Source organism: Poecilia latipinna, unplaced genomic scaffold, assembly GCF_001443285.1.
Source record: "Poecilia latipinna isolate Pla-1442-1.1 unplaced genomic scaffold, P_latipinna-1.0 Scaffold804, whole genome shotgun sequence".
Classification (NCBI taxonomy): domain Eukaryota; kingdom Metazoa; phylum Chordata; class Actinopteri; order Cyprinodontiformes; family Poeciliidae; genus Poecilia; species Poecilia latipinna.
In genome coordinates, this window is record NW_015113420.1 from 158,111 (window position 1) to 170,353 (window position 12,243).

General features: G+C 40.2%; 1 protein-coding gene across 1 annotated transcript in view; it reads left to right on the top strand.

Moving 5' to 3' along the window:
• The first annotated feature begins 10,483 nt into the window (after nt 1–10,483).
• adora1b (adenosine A1 receptor b) overlaps nt 10,484–12,243 on the top strand; it is a 9,372-nt gene continuing 7,612 nt past the window's right edge. The window contains exon 1 of the mRNA XM_015047028.1: nt 10,484–11,608. Within this exon, the coding sequence (XP_014902514.1) occupies nt 11,268–11,608 (341 nt within the window). The 5' untranslated portion in view covers nt 10,484–11,267. The remainder of the gene's footprint in view (nt 11,609–12,243) is intronic.

A 12,243-nucleotide genomic window follows, 5' to 3' on the forward strand; every position in this document is an offset into this window, starting at 1 on the left:
AGGCAGTCTGCAGGTGAGAGCCAGGATAGAAATTGGATAGCTCAGTCGTACTTAGCGGAATAAAGATTAAAATTTTAAACAAATATTTCTTTAGAATAGACAATGCAATTGGATTAACAAAAAGGGGTCTAGTTTGGTTAATCATAAAAGGCCCTGTTGCTGCCCAAATGTAAACACCATTCACATGGACAAGATTTAGTCAATAGCACTTATTCAAAGCATTTTATGACGAAGTTTCCAATCCTTGATACAGTTTTCTGAAGTGAGTTTCAGAGATTTTTCTTATCTTCACTGTGCTAAGTAACGTGTAGCTGTGTTTGTCATGGTTCCATTTATTTAAAACTTTAAATTAGCATTTTTCTTGTGCCATTTTTTGATTTATAAAGACTAAAGCACGCCCTCTACACCTGTCATGTTCTCTTGTCTTTCCCTTTAGGAAAAACAAAAGTCTCTTTTGAAGTGATGTCTGTCAGACTGCATCAGAAGGACGGTCCGTTTTCTCTGAAACAAATGGAAAGCATTAGTTACCATTTAAAGACCCTGGGAATGCTGATTAGTTTAAAAACATGTATTTATAGATTTCAAAATGTTTCACTTGCATTTATGTGAAATGAACTGGTTTTATTTCAGGATGAGATCCAAACCATACGGCATTGCTGCTCTCACTGCTGTCCTCTATACCTTTCCTTTCATTCTTGCTGATAACCTTTTATTGCACATCACACCTGACACTTTTCTCCACCCATTTCATCCTGTCTGAACACGCTCCTTCATCTCTTTTCCACTCTCTCCATCGCTCTGGACCGCTGGCCCTAAGTATTTGAAGTCCTCTACTTTCTTTACTTCTACTCCCCGTAGCATCACCTTTCATCTTTTGCACACATGTATTCTGTTTTGTAGCTAGTACACTAGTGATCCTCAACATCTGGATGAGATTGTGCTACTGAAAGGAAAGGTTACTGTTATAAATCTTTATGGAGGCTGCCAGAAAGCCCTTAGTGCGTTATACTGAGCTAAAGAAGTGATAACGTGTGAGAAGAATAACTGGAGGAGTTGTTCTTTTTAGATGGTCAGAAATGCTCAGCTTCTCTGGGAAAATGTGTTTCCCCGTCTATTTCTATAGCCTCTAAAGATGCTGCTCTGAGAGAGAGCAGGGCACATCCCTGGTGGTGCTTAAGCTAGCTGGCCAGAGGACAGTTTTTATGTCAACACGAAGGGGTATATTTGTGCTCTGCTGCTTGTTTTTTCAGCTTCCTTTGTGCTCTTTCACCATGAAAAGATCCAACACGAGCTTTACATGTCGCACAGTGCTTAAGCTATGGAGCCATTGATCCCTTCACGGAGCGTACGTCGTTTGATTATTCTTCCTTTATAGAGCATTTGTCAAAGACAGTTCTGAAATGTTTAATGTATTTTGTTAAAGAGCGACTTCTTCTCATCACTTCTCAGTGTAGGCTCCATTTATAAAGCTTTTGTTCCCTCTGTTTAAGAACCCAATTAGCATTTCTTTTGCCTTGCTATCAAATATTGCTTCTTGCTTGCAGATCCCTCTAAAACATGATGAAACAAATCTGCCTGTAAGGAATATATTTTGCTCTTTATGACTGCTTCTTAGATACAGTACAAAAGGAGATCTCTTTTTTTTCATGACTATTTTTATTTGCATCCTAATCCACCAAAGTAGCTTTCTTAAATTCAACAGCTTTAGTTTCAGTTTCATTTTCTTTTGAGCTGATAACGGATTTTATCTAAACCTGTTCTGTTTCCAGAGAACAGGTATAAAGGCACTTCCAAGAAAAGCCATAAATCTCCCAGTATTATCTTTGACTCGGTTGAGGTGCAGATTGTGCCACGTGCGTGCGTGCGTGCTCTGCAACGACTCGGCAGGGCAGCGTGAACAGTGCGTCCCGGAAGCAGCGGCATTTTATTGTTGATTTGGGCCATCTTGTGGAAGAAAAGGCAGCCTCATTTTAACAGCTATTCACAGGACGTCTTGATGTGAATTCACCAGGTGGCACGCAGCAGATGCTGCTGGGAGCTTTTCTGACGACGGAGTGCTTGCTGAGTGTCTTTGTGGTCCGTGATGAAGTCTGAGGCTTTCAGGTTTACTGCACCCAGGGAACTGGATGCTGCCCCATTAAACCCCTTACACTCCACCCAGGCCTCATTGAAGGTGTCAAATTTGAGAGCGAGGCATGTAAAGCTTCAAAATAGAATTGTAGTCAGAGGTATTACATTTACTGCCTCACCATGTTTTTTTGTGGCTTTTTATTTCCAAATGTCTCATTATTTATGATGCATTTTCTTACTAATTATAGAGGTCCTTGTTAAAATCCAACATATTCTGCAAATACCCACATTCTCAAGGGAGCATGCGGCAATTAGCTGTGTTAGCACCCAGCACCGCGTAAGATATAAATCTGTGGGAGCATCACTTTTCTCTGACTCCTCAAGAAGACTGAAACATTCAGCACCTTGGCCGTGCTTTTGCGGAGCAGTACGTTTACTTCTTTTTCTTCTAGCCTGTGCACGAGACAGGCTGAAGTGATGTCAAGTGGCAAGGGAGGAGTGGCTGTCCTAAATGTTTGCCGGTGGGAAGAGGTGTCAGCTTAAAACAGGGGAGACGCGTCAGAGTTGTCAGGGTTTAGCATGTCATTAATTGTTGACAAAATAGCCGCGCACTAGAGGAAGAAAACACCAGCAATCACCTACTGGGCAATATACAAATAAATTCAACTTGATTAGTACATACTGAAGTAAAATGGGGGAGGAAAACTTACAAATTACTGTGACTAAACAGGAACTAGCTTAAGCCAACAAAGCATAGGCACAAAACAAAGTCCAAACTGAAAAATGAGGTCACCACAAAGTTTCCTATCATTTAAATTTCCAGATCTTTGGTAGTTTTTCCAAAGTCGCTCTACTTTCATCCGACTGATGGCTTCTTCCGCTTGCTGTTGTTGCGTCAGTTCTTTACATCTAGGAAAAAAATAAAGATGCTGAGAAATTGCTGGAAATCTCAATTGGATCTCTCAATAAAATACGTGACAACACCACTAAACATTACCAAACCAGGACAGCATTTTAAAGAACACTACCAGCTGTTTGAGGGGCATGATTTTAAACTTGTAAAACTGCGGATAGGTTATATCTGAATGTTTTTGCAGCAAGCACCTCGACAACACGCATCACTGCATGCCTTATCATGCACAGGCATGAGCCTTATCAGCCAGAATAAAGGTTTCCATTCAGAGGTGGAACAGTGGCTCCAGAATAGGAAAATAGCATAACATACCTACGAGTCTGAGGGTTGACTCTTACATTTATTTATTTTTTTTTTCACTACAAAGGTTGTCTGTACTTGTTTATATATTTTTCATTCTCAAAATATTGTAATCACCCAGTAAAATGGATCTCTGACAGGAATGCAAATGTAAATATCAACACAACTATGGGAACCAGTGTGCTAACACTGGGATTTGCAAATCAAATGTTGCCTTTAGGAACTTTGGGTATTTCTCAGGAAATGTCACCGTGTTCCAAATAGAAGAGGCACTGAAATCTTTTCTCTGAAAATTGTAACTACCTGTGAAGCTGTTTTACTTTGACAACTGTATACGTGTTGTGGAGATTTTAACAGGTGTTGAAGTAGAGTTTTCTACACCAGCGAAGGTTTTAATTCACAATTTGCTAACACATTAGAATGTTCTGCAAGATTCAAATGTTTTTATCAACAAACACAAAACACATTTTTCCCTGCATTGGCTGTCCTTTTAGGAAACCTTTCATATCGGAAGGTTTTTATTCTAATGTAAGTCTGATTAACTTTCAAATAAATAAGAATAAAAGTCAGATACTTTAAGTTTTCGGTCATCACTTGACTTTACTGCCAACAAATGGCAGATTTTCTCGTGTGATTCTTATGGAAAGATACACATTGTCGTGATCTTTAGCAGAAAACGTACAAAGAGAAGGAAGCTGAGATTTCGGACACGAGAAACATCCCTGTTTTTATGCTTCACAGTGGCAGTTTGGATTGTAATTTTCTTTTCATCGCCTCAATTTTCTCTACTGCTTGCTGCCCTGCAGGAGCAGCTTTTTGATGCCTTGCAGGCTTTCACACCTGTTCCTCGTCACGCCCATCACCAAGCTGTGTCTTCCTTGGACTTTCTCTCTGTTACCTGATTTGTGTTTGCCAGCTGGATTATGTTCAGATCAATCCCTATTTTCACTGAAGAGGTAATTGATTGTCTTTTATTATATATCACGCATCTAACTGTTGATCTGTTAGTCTGCTCTTAACTTTGTCTACAATAATATATATTCTTTGTACATATCAGGGTTGATTATTATAGCTTGGATATGAAAAAAGCGCCAAGCAGAAAGTATTTAAATAAATCCTCTTCACTCAACAAAATTGCTCCATTCACTGAAAGCTGAGTTTAATGTGTTATGCTTATTTATCAGATGGTATGCTGGTGAGGAAAAAAATGTCTGAGGTGGGATACTTTTGAAATTAATTAAGGTGATTATGTAGGAAAATTCCTGGTGTGTGTGTATAGTGTCCTTTTTACAACTTCAGTACAGTAACCCAAAATAATTTTAATAATTTCTGTCTGTCTGATACTACTATACAAGGAGTAATTTAAAAAAGAAAGAAAGTACAAAGCAGCATAGCACACGGCTAAAGATACCATAGTGTGAGGATGTTAAGCATGAATCACAAAACTCAAGCACTGATGCATAAAACAGTGGCCATCAAGACAGAAGTAATGATAGAACATCAAAGGAGGTTTTAGTTCATAAAATAAAGATGTATGTGGAAATGCATCCATAAGCATGAGGAAGTCAGGAGAGCATAACAGACCTAACAAACCAGCACCGTACCCAGGAATTTAAAAGCATGCTGCAGTAAGACGAGTCCAGCTGTAGTTCAACACAGTGGAGAACGACGGCTTGTGACAAAAAAATTACAGTTCAGAAAACAAAAATGTCTTCTGCATGTGTGCTAGCACATGTCATCTGAACAGATTGCTTCATTGTACTTTTATTCTAGCTATTAAGAAGCTAGCGTACAAGTAAGAAGTAAAAATACTGATGTTCAAAAGCTGACTTGTCATGAGTTGTTACAAGATAAATGCCATTAAAAATAAAATGATGTTAGATTTTTATGTTAGACTTTTAGTAAGTGTGGGTTGCTGCTGTTGATACTGTTATGTGTAATGGAAATGCTCCACAGTGTAGAGTCTACACTGTGCAGTGTGCATGTTATGCAGTTAAGGTGTCATATCATACAAATGCAGCATTATTAATGCACTATTATTATTTTTTTAGACTTCTGTCTTTAATGGTGCACTTATACGAGGGCTTAATAATTGAATTATTTCACTGTCAACAATCCATTGTAAAATAAATGTTATGAAAGTATTGTTATTCAACATGATTTATGCCAAATCGTACCAAATAAACAAAAACTAAGCTTCTAGTTGATTTTCTTGGCTTGTTTGGTCAAAACACTTAGAGGGCGAGTGACTTCACCATTTCCAGGCTCTGCACAGGCCTATCAGTAATCCTTGACATCAGCAGGGTGTTTGGAGAGATTCTCTCACCAAACATCCCTCTTTTGAGCAACAGAGACCTTTCGTGTGACGACAGCTGCTTGTTGTTGATGTGTTTCATTTTCAGTATCAGCTCAAGCCTGAAGTGGGGTGTTGTGGTAAATTTCTCGGACAGGTTGTGGGTCAGGAAGCTAACAGCCCTGAGAAGAGAGAAACTACGACATCCACACGGCTTTTTTTTTTTTGCAAACAGGAAATCAATAGATAGCCTCTGTTCACAGCAGGACATGAGACTCAGCAGTCACAACACTGGCCACCTTATCTTAAATCTGGGTCACACGGATAATGTGGAGTTTAATATTGTAAATGCATTTTACAGAATTCAATAATATGCAATATCCTGAGATTAACATTACAGTTTTAATGCTATTAATTTTTTTTGAAAAGGGGAAGACACTGCTCTTGTGAATGTAACTTTTTATAGAGCCAAGCTGTTCAAAATTACTTCCAGAAGTGAAACTAACTGTACTACATTTGCATCTTCATTTTTAAGGAAACATGGGTTTATTTGAAAATGAAGAGAATCACTGTTACGTGCTGCTCATTTCCAGAGGGTTTCAAATTAATCAGAACGTCCACCTGACTAATTTATGTTTTCCTTAGAGTTCCAGTTTTTTGGTTCGTGTGTTTTTTTTTTTTTTTTTTTTTTTGTTTGTTTTTTTGGAATGATGGTAACATTTTTGGTTTTACATAATAAAACCTACCGTGTGAGGAAAAGATTCTGATTAATGTGTTGCGATCCAAAGTTTTCATTCTGTCCGGTTGAGTAGTCCTCCGAGAAGACCTCAGCAGTTCATCACTGGGGCTTTTTAATGATCGAGTAATAATAGTTTTGAGCTTAGTTCAGCAGACAATGTCTTTCCTCATTAAATTGTGATGATGGTTCATTGCGTTGTTCTTCATCCGAGCAGATGAAATAGCCATATAAATTTTCTTGTACATCAAAACAAAAAGCTTTATGTGCTTTATAAAACCCTCCCGTGTCACACCGTGGGCCGTCCAGTCTCCATCACTAACCGCCTATTCAGCCATGAAAAGCATAAGCTTCCCATTTCTACAGGATGTCTGAGGCGTGCAGTTTTTTGGCACCCAGCACACGTGGCTTTTTTAACAGTTCAGCAGATAAGACTCAAAGCATCACCAAAAGGCACAAAACACTATTTTCAGAATTTAACAAGATTAATATTACTTGTTTTTGTGTAGATGTTAGCACTAATTTGGCAATTTTTCAAGAAATTGTGACTCTGAACTGCGATGGACTGGCGACCTGTCCAGGGCTTACCCCGCCTCTCGCCCGTTGACAGCTGGAGATAGGTACCAGGACCCCTGCCGACCCCAATAGGATAAGGCTGTCAGAAGATGGATGGATGCATGTGACTCTGAAACAAATAAGACCTCTGTCTCTTTAAAAACTCCTGCTCTTTCTGAAACGCCGCCTTCAGGAAGTCATCACAACTGCGCACCTCTATTAACCTTTTAGCAATGTTTTTACCAGGATTGCATTGAGCAGCATCTCGTATAAAGATGTATAAGGAGCTCAGCAGAAGTGCAATTCCACCAGTTGTTTGCTAACTGCTGTTGGCTAGTCTGAAGGAGCTGAGATGGGGTGGGACGCTCCGCTAGGCATAAGCTCTGTATCGTGAACACCGCATGCCCGAGGAGGAGCTGCACCTTGAAGGTGGCGTTTGGTCTTCCCAGACATTTTGGGAAGCTGAATGGTTGCCATGGGAGATTAGGGGATTTCTCAAGCATGCATTAAAGAATCAAGGTAACACTCCCAGTATGTTTTTGATGAGGAAATAATTATGTAAAGCTCAAAAAAGTCGGTTTTACATGATACTGACCTTTTAATAAAATGAACACTTACACTGTTAAGCATGTGGAAGATTCAAATGAAAGTTAATGGCATAAATATTGAAGTATAAAAAAAAATCTTAAATGAAGCTACAGACAAAAAGGCTAAAATGATTTGCACATCTCTTTAATATTTTATCAGAAAAGTGGTGTGTGTGTTTGGCTGGGCTGGTAATTATTATTTTAACATGCATCTCAAAGTAATGTAGGAAATCTCGTCCGTGAATTTATTCTTCTAAAGCTGGACTATTTCAATGCTGAAGATGCTTGTGAAAAAATAAAGTGTGTTCTACAATCATAATTGTCCCAAACAATTAAACTGCGGCTGGTGCAGATTGACTGCAAGCACGGGGTGACAGTGCTGTGCTAGAAATTCACAAATAAATTAAACAAACAATATATACATATAAATTGATATAATGTATGTATGTAAAACAAATATGTTGTACTGGTGCCCAGGCAATTGTATGCAAACAGGCGTTTGTACCTGGATCCAAGTAAATCTGTGATATCACTTTTATAGGTTGCATTGTTTTTGATTCTAGACGCCACAGAAAATGTTCACTGACAGCAGAATCTGGTTCACACAGCTGAAGCACTCTGCACTTCACTGGTCATTCAGCCTCAAATGGCAAAATCTGACAAATGTTTACTGAAGCGTTTCTTTATGTTCACATTCTGCGGGCATTAAAGTAAGTCTCACTGAACCTCCTGTCACATGAGTGATTCAGAGGTGCTGCAGAAATACATCCCGGGAAACCTGAAAAGTATCGTGTGAAGAGTGTACAGTAAAGCCCAAAATTATTCAAGCCTCTGACAGGTGTAGCTTTAAAGTAACCTTGGTAGTAACCTTAGACTTCAGCCTGATGGAGAATTGTTTTTGCTTCAAAACTGATACTACTATCACAGATTTATTTTTGATAGTTTGAGAGAAACTTTTCTCATTTGTTGTTTCAACGAAGAAAAAAAATGCTGAATTTAAAAAGGCCAGGGGTATGAACAATTTAGGGTTAAATGTAAATACATCAAGCCATTGCAGGGACGTCTGAAACCCTTTATTTCGATTGTGCACTTTTGTCCTCAGCGTGTGTTGACAGAATTCAGAAATAAACTATGTTTGGGCGTCTGGAAACAAAGTTAGGTGAGCGTCCCCCGCTCTGGTTCACCGCACTATAACAACATTTGCTCAGACGGCTCTGTAATTTAAACTAAAAAAAATAAAAAAAAGTTGGAAGGGGTGAACCTACAGTATCTAATTGTCAGCAGTACTGATGTGTTAGTTTCAACATGAACTCTACGATGATTGATTTTTCCATCCATGGCTTGGATCATGTTCATTATGAGCTCCCAGGTGAGTGGGAGTTAGCGCGGGGCGGCCATATGGCTGCTACCTTCCCCTGTCTGTATTGGCTGACCTCTATAGCTAACTCAAGCTGACAATTTTCACAGCTCAAGTATTTTCAGTCCTCCTGCCACAACTGCCTATCCATATAAACGTTTACCCCAATGTTGCCATGTCTTTTTCTACAATAATTAACTTACCGAGTGTAAATGCTGCCTTCCCGCTCCCATAAAACATCTGAGTGAGTAAAGTGCACCATCTGTGACACCTTTCAGTATGACTGATCATCCCTGCCTTTGCTCAAAGCTCATGCCTCTCACTGTGAACTCTAAACAAGATAAGATACTGTGCCTCTCAGATTGTATGTAGGACCAGATCAAAGAGTTATCCGTATTTGTTTCATAAGTGTCTTAGAGCAATAAATTTATTTGGCCTTGACCTTAAAATAAGTTCAAAATTCATTGCAGCAAAATTATCTCACAATGCAAAATAATGGAAAACGATAAGCTTTAATTTAAGTGCATGTATTGAAAAAGGGATTAAAACATGCCATAAAATAACAATTTGTAAAAAATAAAATCACTGGGGTCACAATTACCGCTACCCTAATGCCTTTAAGTAAATGTAACTCAATTCATTTTTAACTTTTTGTTTTACTCTATTATTTTCTAATTAATTAGTAATCTAAAAACTTTTTGTTTTCCTGAGGCATAAATGTGATCCTATAAAAGTGATGCAGTGACCCAGTTCAGTATTCTTAACTGAAACCAATTTTTTACCTTGGAAAGCAAAGAAAACTACAGAAAAGAGTTACATCTGGGAGAGAGAGGGGGAGAGGGGGGTCACCAATGCTCCAAGAATACAAAAGATACAGAAACTGGAGAGAGGAAGCAGAGGAAGCTCATGACCAGAGGAAGACCTACTACAAACAACCCTACTTTGTATTGCCTTTGCATTGTTTTGCCTTCTGATGTCCACGTTTTGATGTGGCCTCTGTTTTCCTGGTTCCGTCCTTAATTCTTGACTGTTTTTGTTATGTGAAGTTAGTCCCTGGCCCTCACTCACAAATGCAACTCGTCAGTAATTACTCTCCTCTGTTCGTCTCAGCTCAGTGAGTCAGCTGTCAGTTCCTCGTGTTATGCTGCCTGCTATGCCCTGTTTCTCTCACCCCTGAATGTGCAAATTTCTTCATTGTTTCTGTCATGATCATGTCTGCGAGGATAGAAGACAAAATGCTTTTACAGGCAAAAGGAAACACCAAGGATTGGGCCACCCGCGATTCTGTTAAACACAATGAACTCGAATAAAATCTCTGGTATCAAAGATTGGTGAGCTACACTGTAAAAAGAACCGTCTCTAATTTACAGTAAGATACTGGCAGATGTGGTTGCCACAAAATTAAATTCTGGTAATACGGTAATAGTTTTTTTTTTCTTTTTTACAGTGTAAGACACTGTCACAACAACTATTGATCATTCTATTTTTTTAAGCTTTTTACACATCTATGTGCAACAAATATGTCCACACCTGTATCAGTATTTAGCATGTACCACATGTGGACACATATCTGAAACCATTGCATGTCTTTGTGTGAAAAATGCAAATGAAACTGAGATCTCGCCAAGAACAAAATGAATCTCACAGTTCTCTGGAAAGTGTGTAACACTTGCACTTGTCGAGGCCCGTGGCAGAGAAATATCCTCGGGGAGGAGAGCGAGACTTCCTCTGGGATGGTCCCACAGAAAGTTGCACATAATTTCTTGAAAGATTAGTTACGGAACAAACCATCCCTCCAATGAATCCACCCCATTACATAGAAAAGAAACCGGTCCAACAGGCTCTGATAAACGAAAACAGAGGCAAATGAAATCATCTGGAGCTTCACGCTTCACGGTCACTCCTAATAAAAAAAGAGAAAGGAAAACACACAGAGACAAAGAAAGAGAGGGACGAGAGAGAGAGAGCGAGAGAGAGATGGGGGACAGAGCGCACTGCCGTCTGCACAGGAGCTGAATCTGTGCGCGCTTTCCTGCCAAAAATGCGCAGGCAGCGGCGCTGTTAAAACGTGCTCTGTCAAACTGAAAGACGTAGGCTGACAAAACGCCCAGCGCCCTCTCGAAGAAACCGGAGCCAGTGGGAAGGATGCTGCGCTTACGAGAAGCAGGTGTATCCAGCCAAGTGGAGGGGACGCAGGGAACCGAGCGGGAGCGACCCGCTGGAGCCGCTGGACAAAAACACCTGCTTCAGAGGAACAGCCCGCAGTCTTCGCCGCTTCTTTCCTATTTTTAATAGCTGGATTTGGTCCCTCGAGATGTACATCTGGCATCCAGAGTGGGGAATAAGGGCGCCATGAGACTGACGGACGCACAACTAATTTGGGAAACACCTTAGAGGACAAGAGAAGAAAACAAAGATAGTGTGCACGTCTTTGTTGATCACAGAGATCTGCTGACATGCCCGGGACGGTCTCCTCGGCGCCGCCGCTCTACATAGGCATGGAGGTCCTGATAGCTGTAGCCTCCGTGATAGGGAATGTGATGGTGGTTTGGGCGGTGAAAATTAATAAGTCCCTGCGAGACACCACGTTTTGCTTCATCGTCTCCCTGGCTGTGGCGGATATTGCGGTGGGAGCGCTGGTCATCCCCCTGGCCATCACGGTCAGCATCGGACTTGAGACTTACTTTTACAGCTGCCTGCTCGGGACGTGCACCATGCTGGTGCTGACGGAAAGTTCAATCCTGGCCCTGCTGGCCATCGCGATTGACCGCTATCTCAGGGTCAAGATCCCGACCAGGTAACGTAGGTCTTTCGGGAAGGACGGGAGGAGGTCGGGGGTGAAGGTTCAAGTCTGATTATTGTTTGCTCCATGTGGGAAGGGGCGATGGTGGTCGTTTCTTCACACAGAGGTCAGAGCTACCACAGCTCTCTTCTTGGGCATCGATTTGCACGGGGATCGTGTTTCACTTCAGACTGCCGTGTTTAGCCCCACATTTGGGTAGATTTAGCTCGCCAGAGGATTCGTGAAAACAACAGGGGCATGCTGATCCCGCAGCAGCCTGTGATTTTCTGTTTGTCCCGTCTGAACAGGGCCTTGCGGAAATACAGACCTGATACCACTGAACTCAGCAAGCATAACCCTCAACGTGCTTAAGTTGGGTTTATTTTATATGACAAACCAACACAATGGCGCACATTAATGTGAACTGGAAGAAAAAGTAAAGCTGACTCATTATTTAACTAAAAACAATGAGAGAAATGGGTCATGCTTGGGTTCTAACTCCCTGAGTCAATGCTTTGCAAACCAATCTTTTGAAACATTGCATCTACAAGTGTGTGTGTGTGTGTATATATATATATATATATATATATATATATATATATATATATATATATATATATATATATATATATATATATATATATATAGCA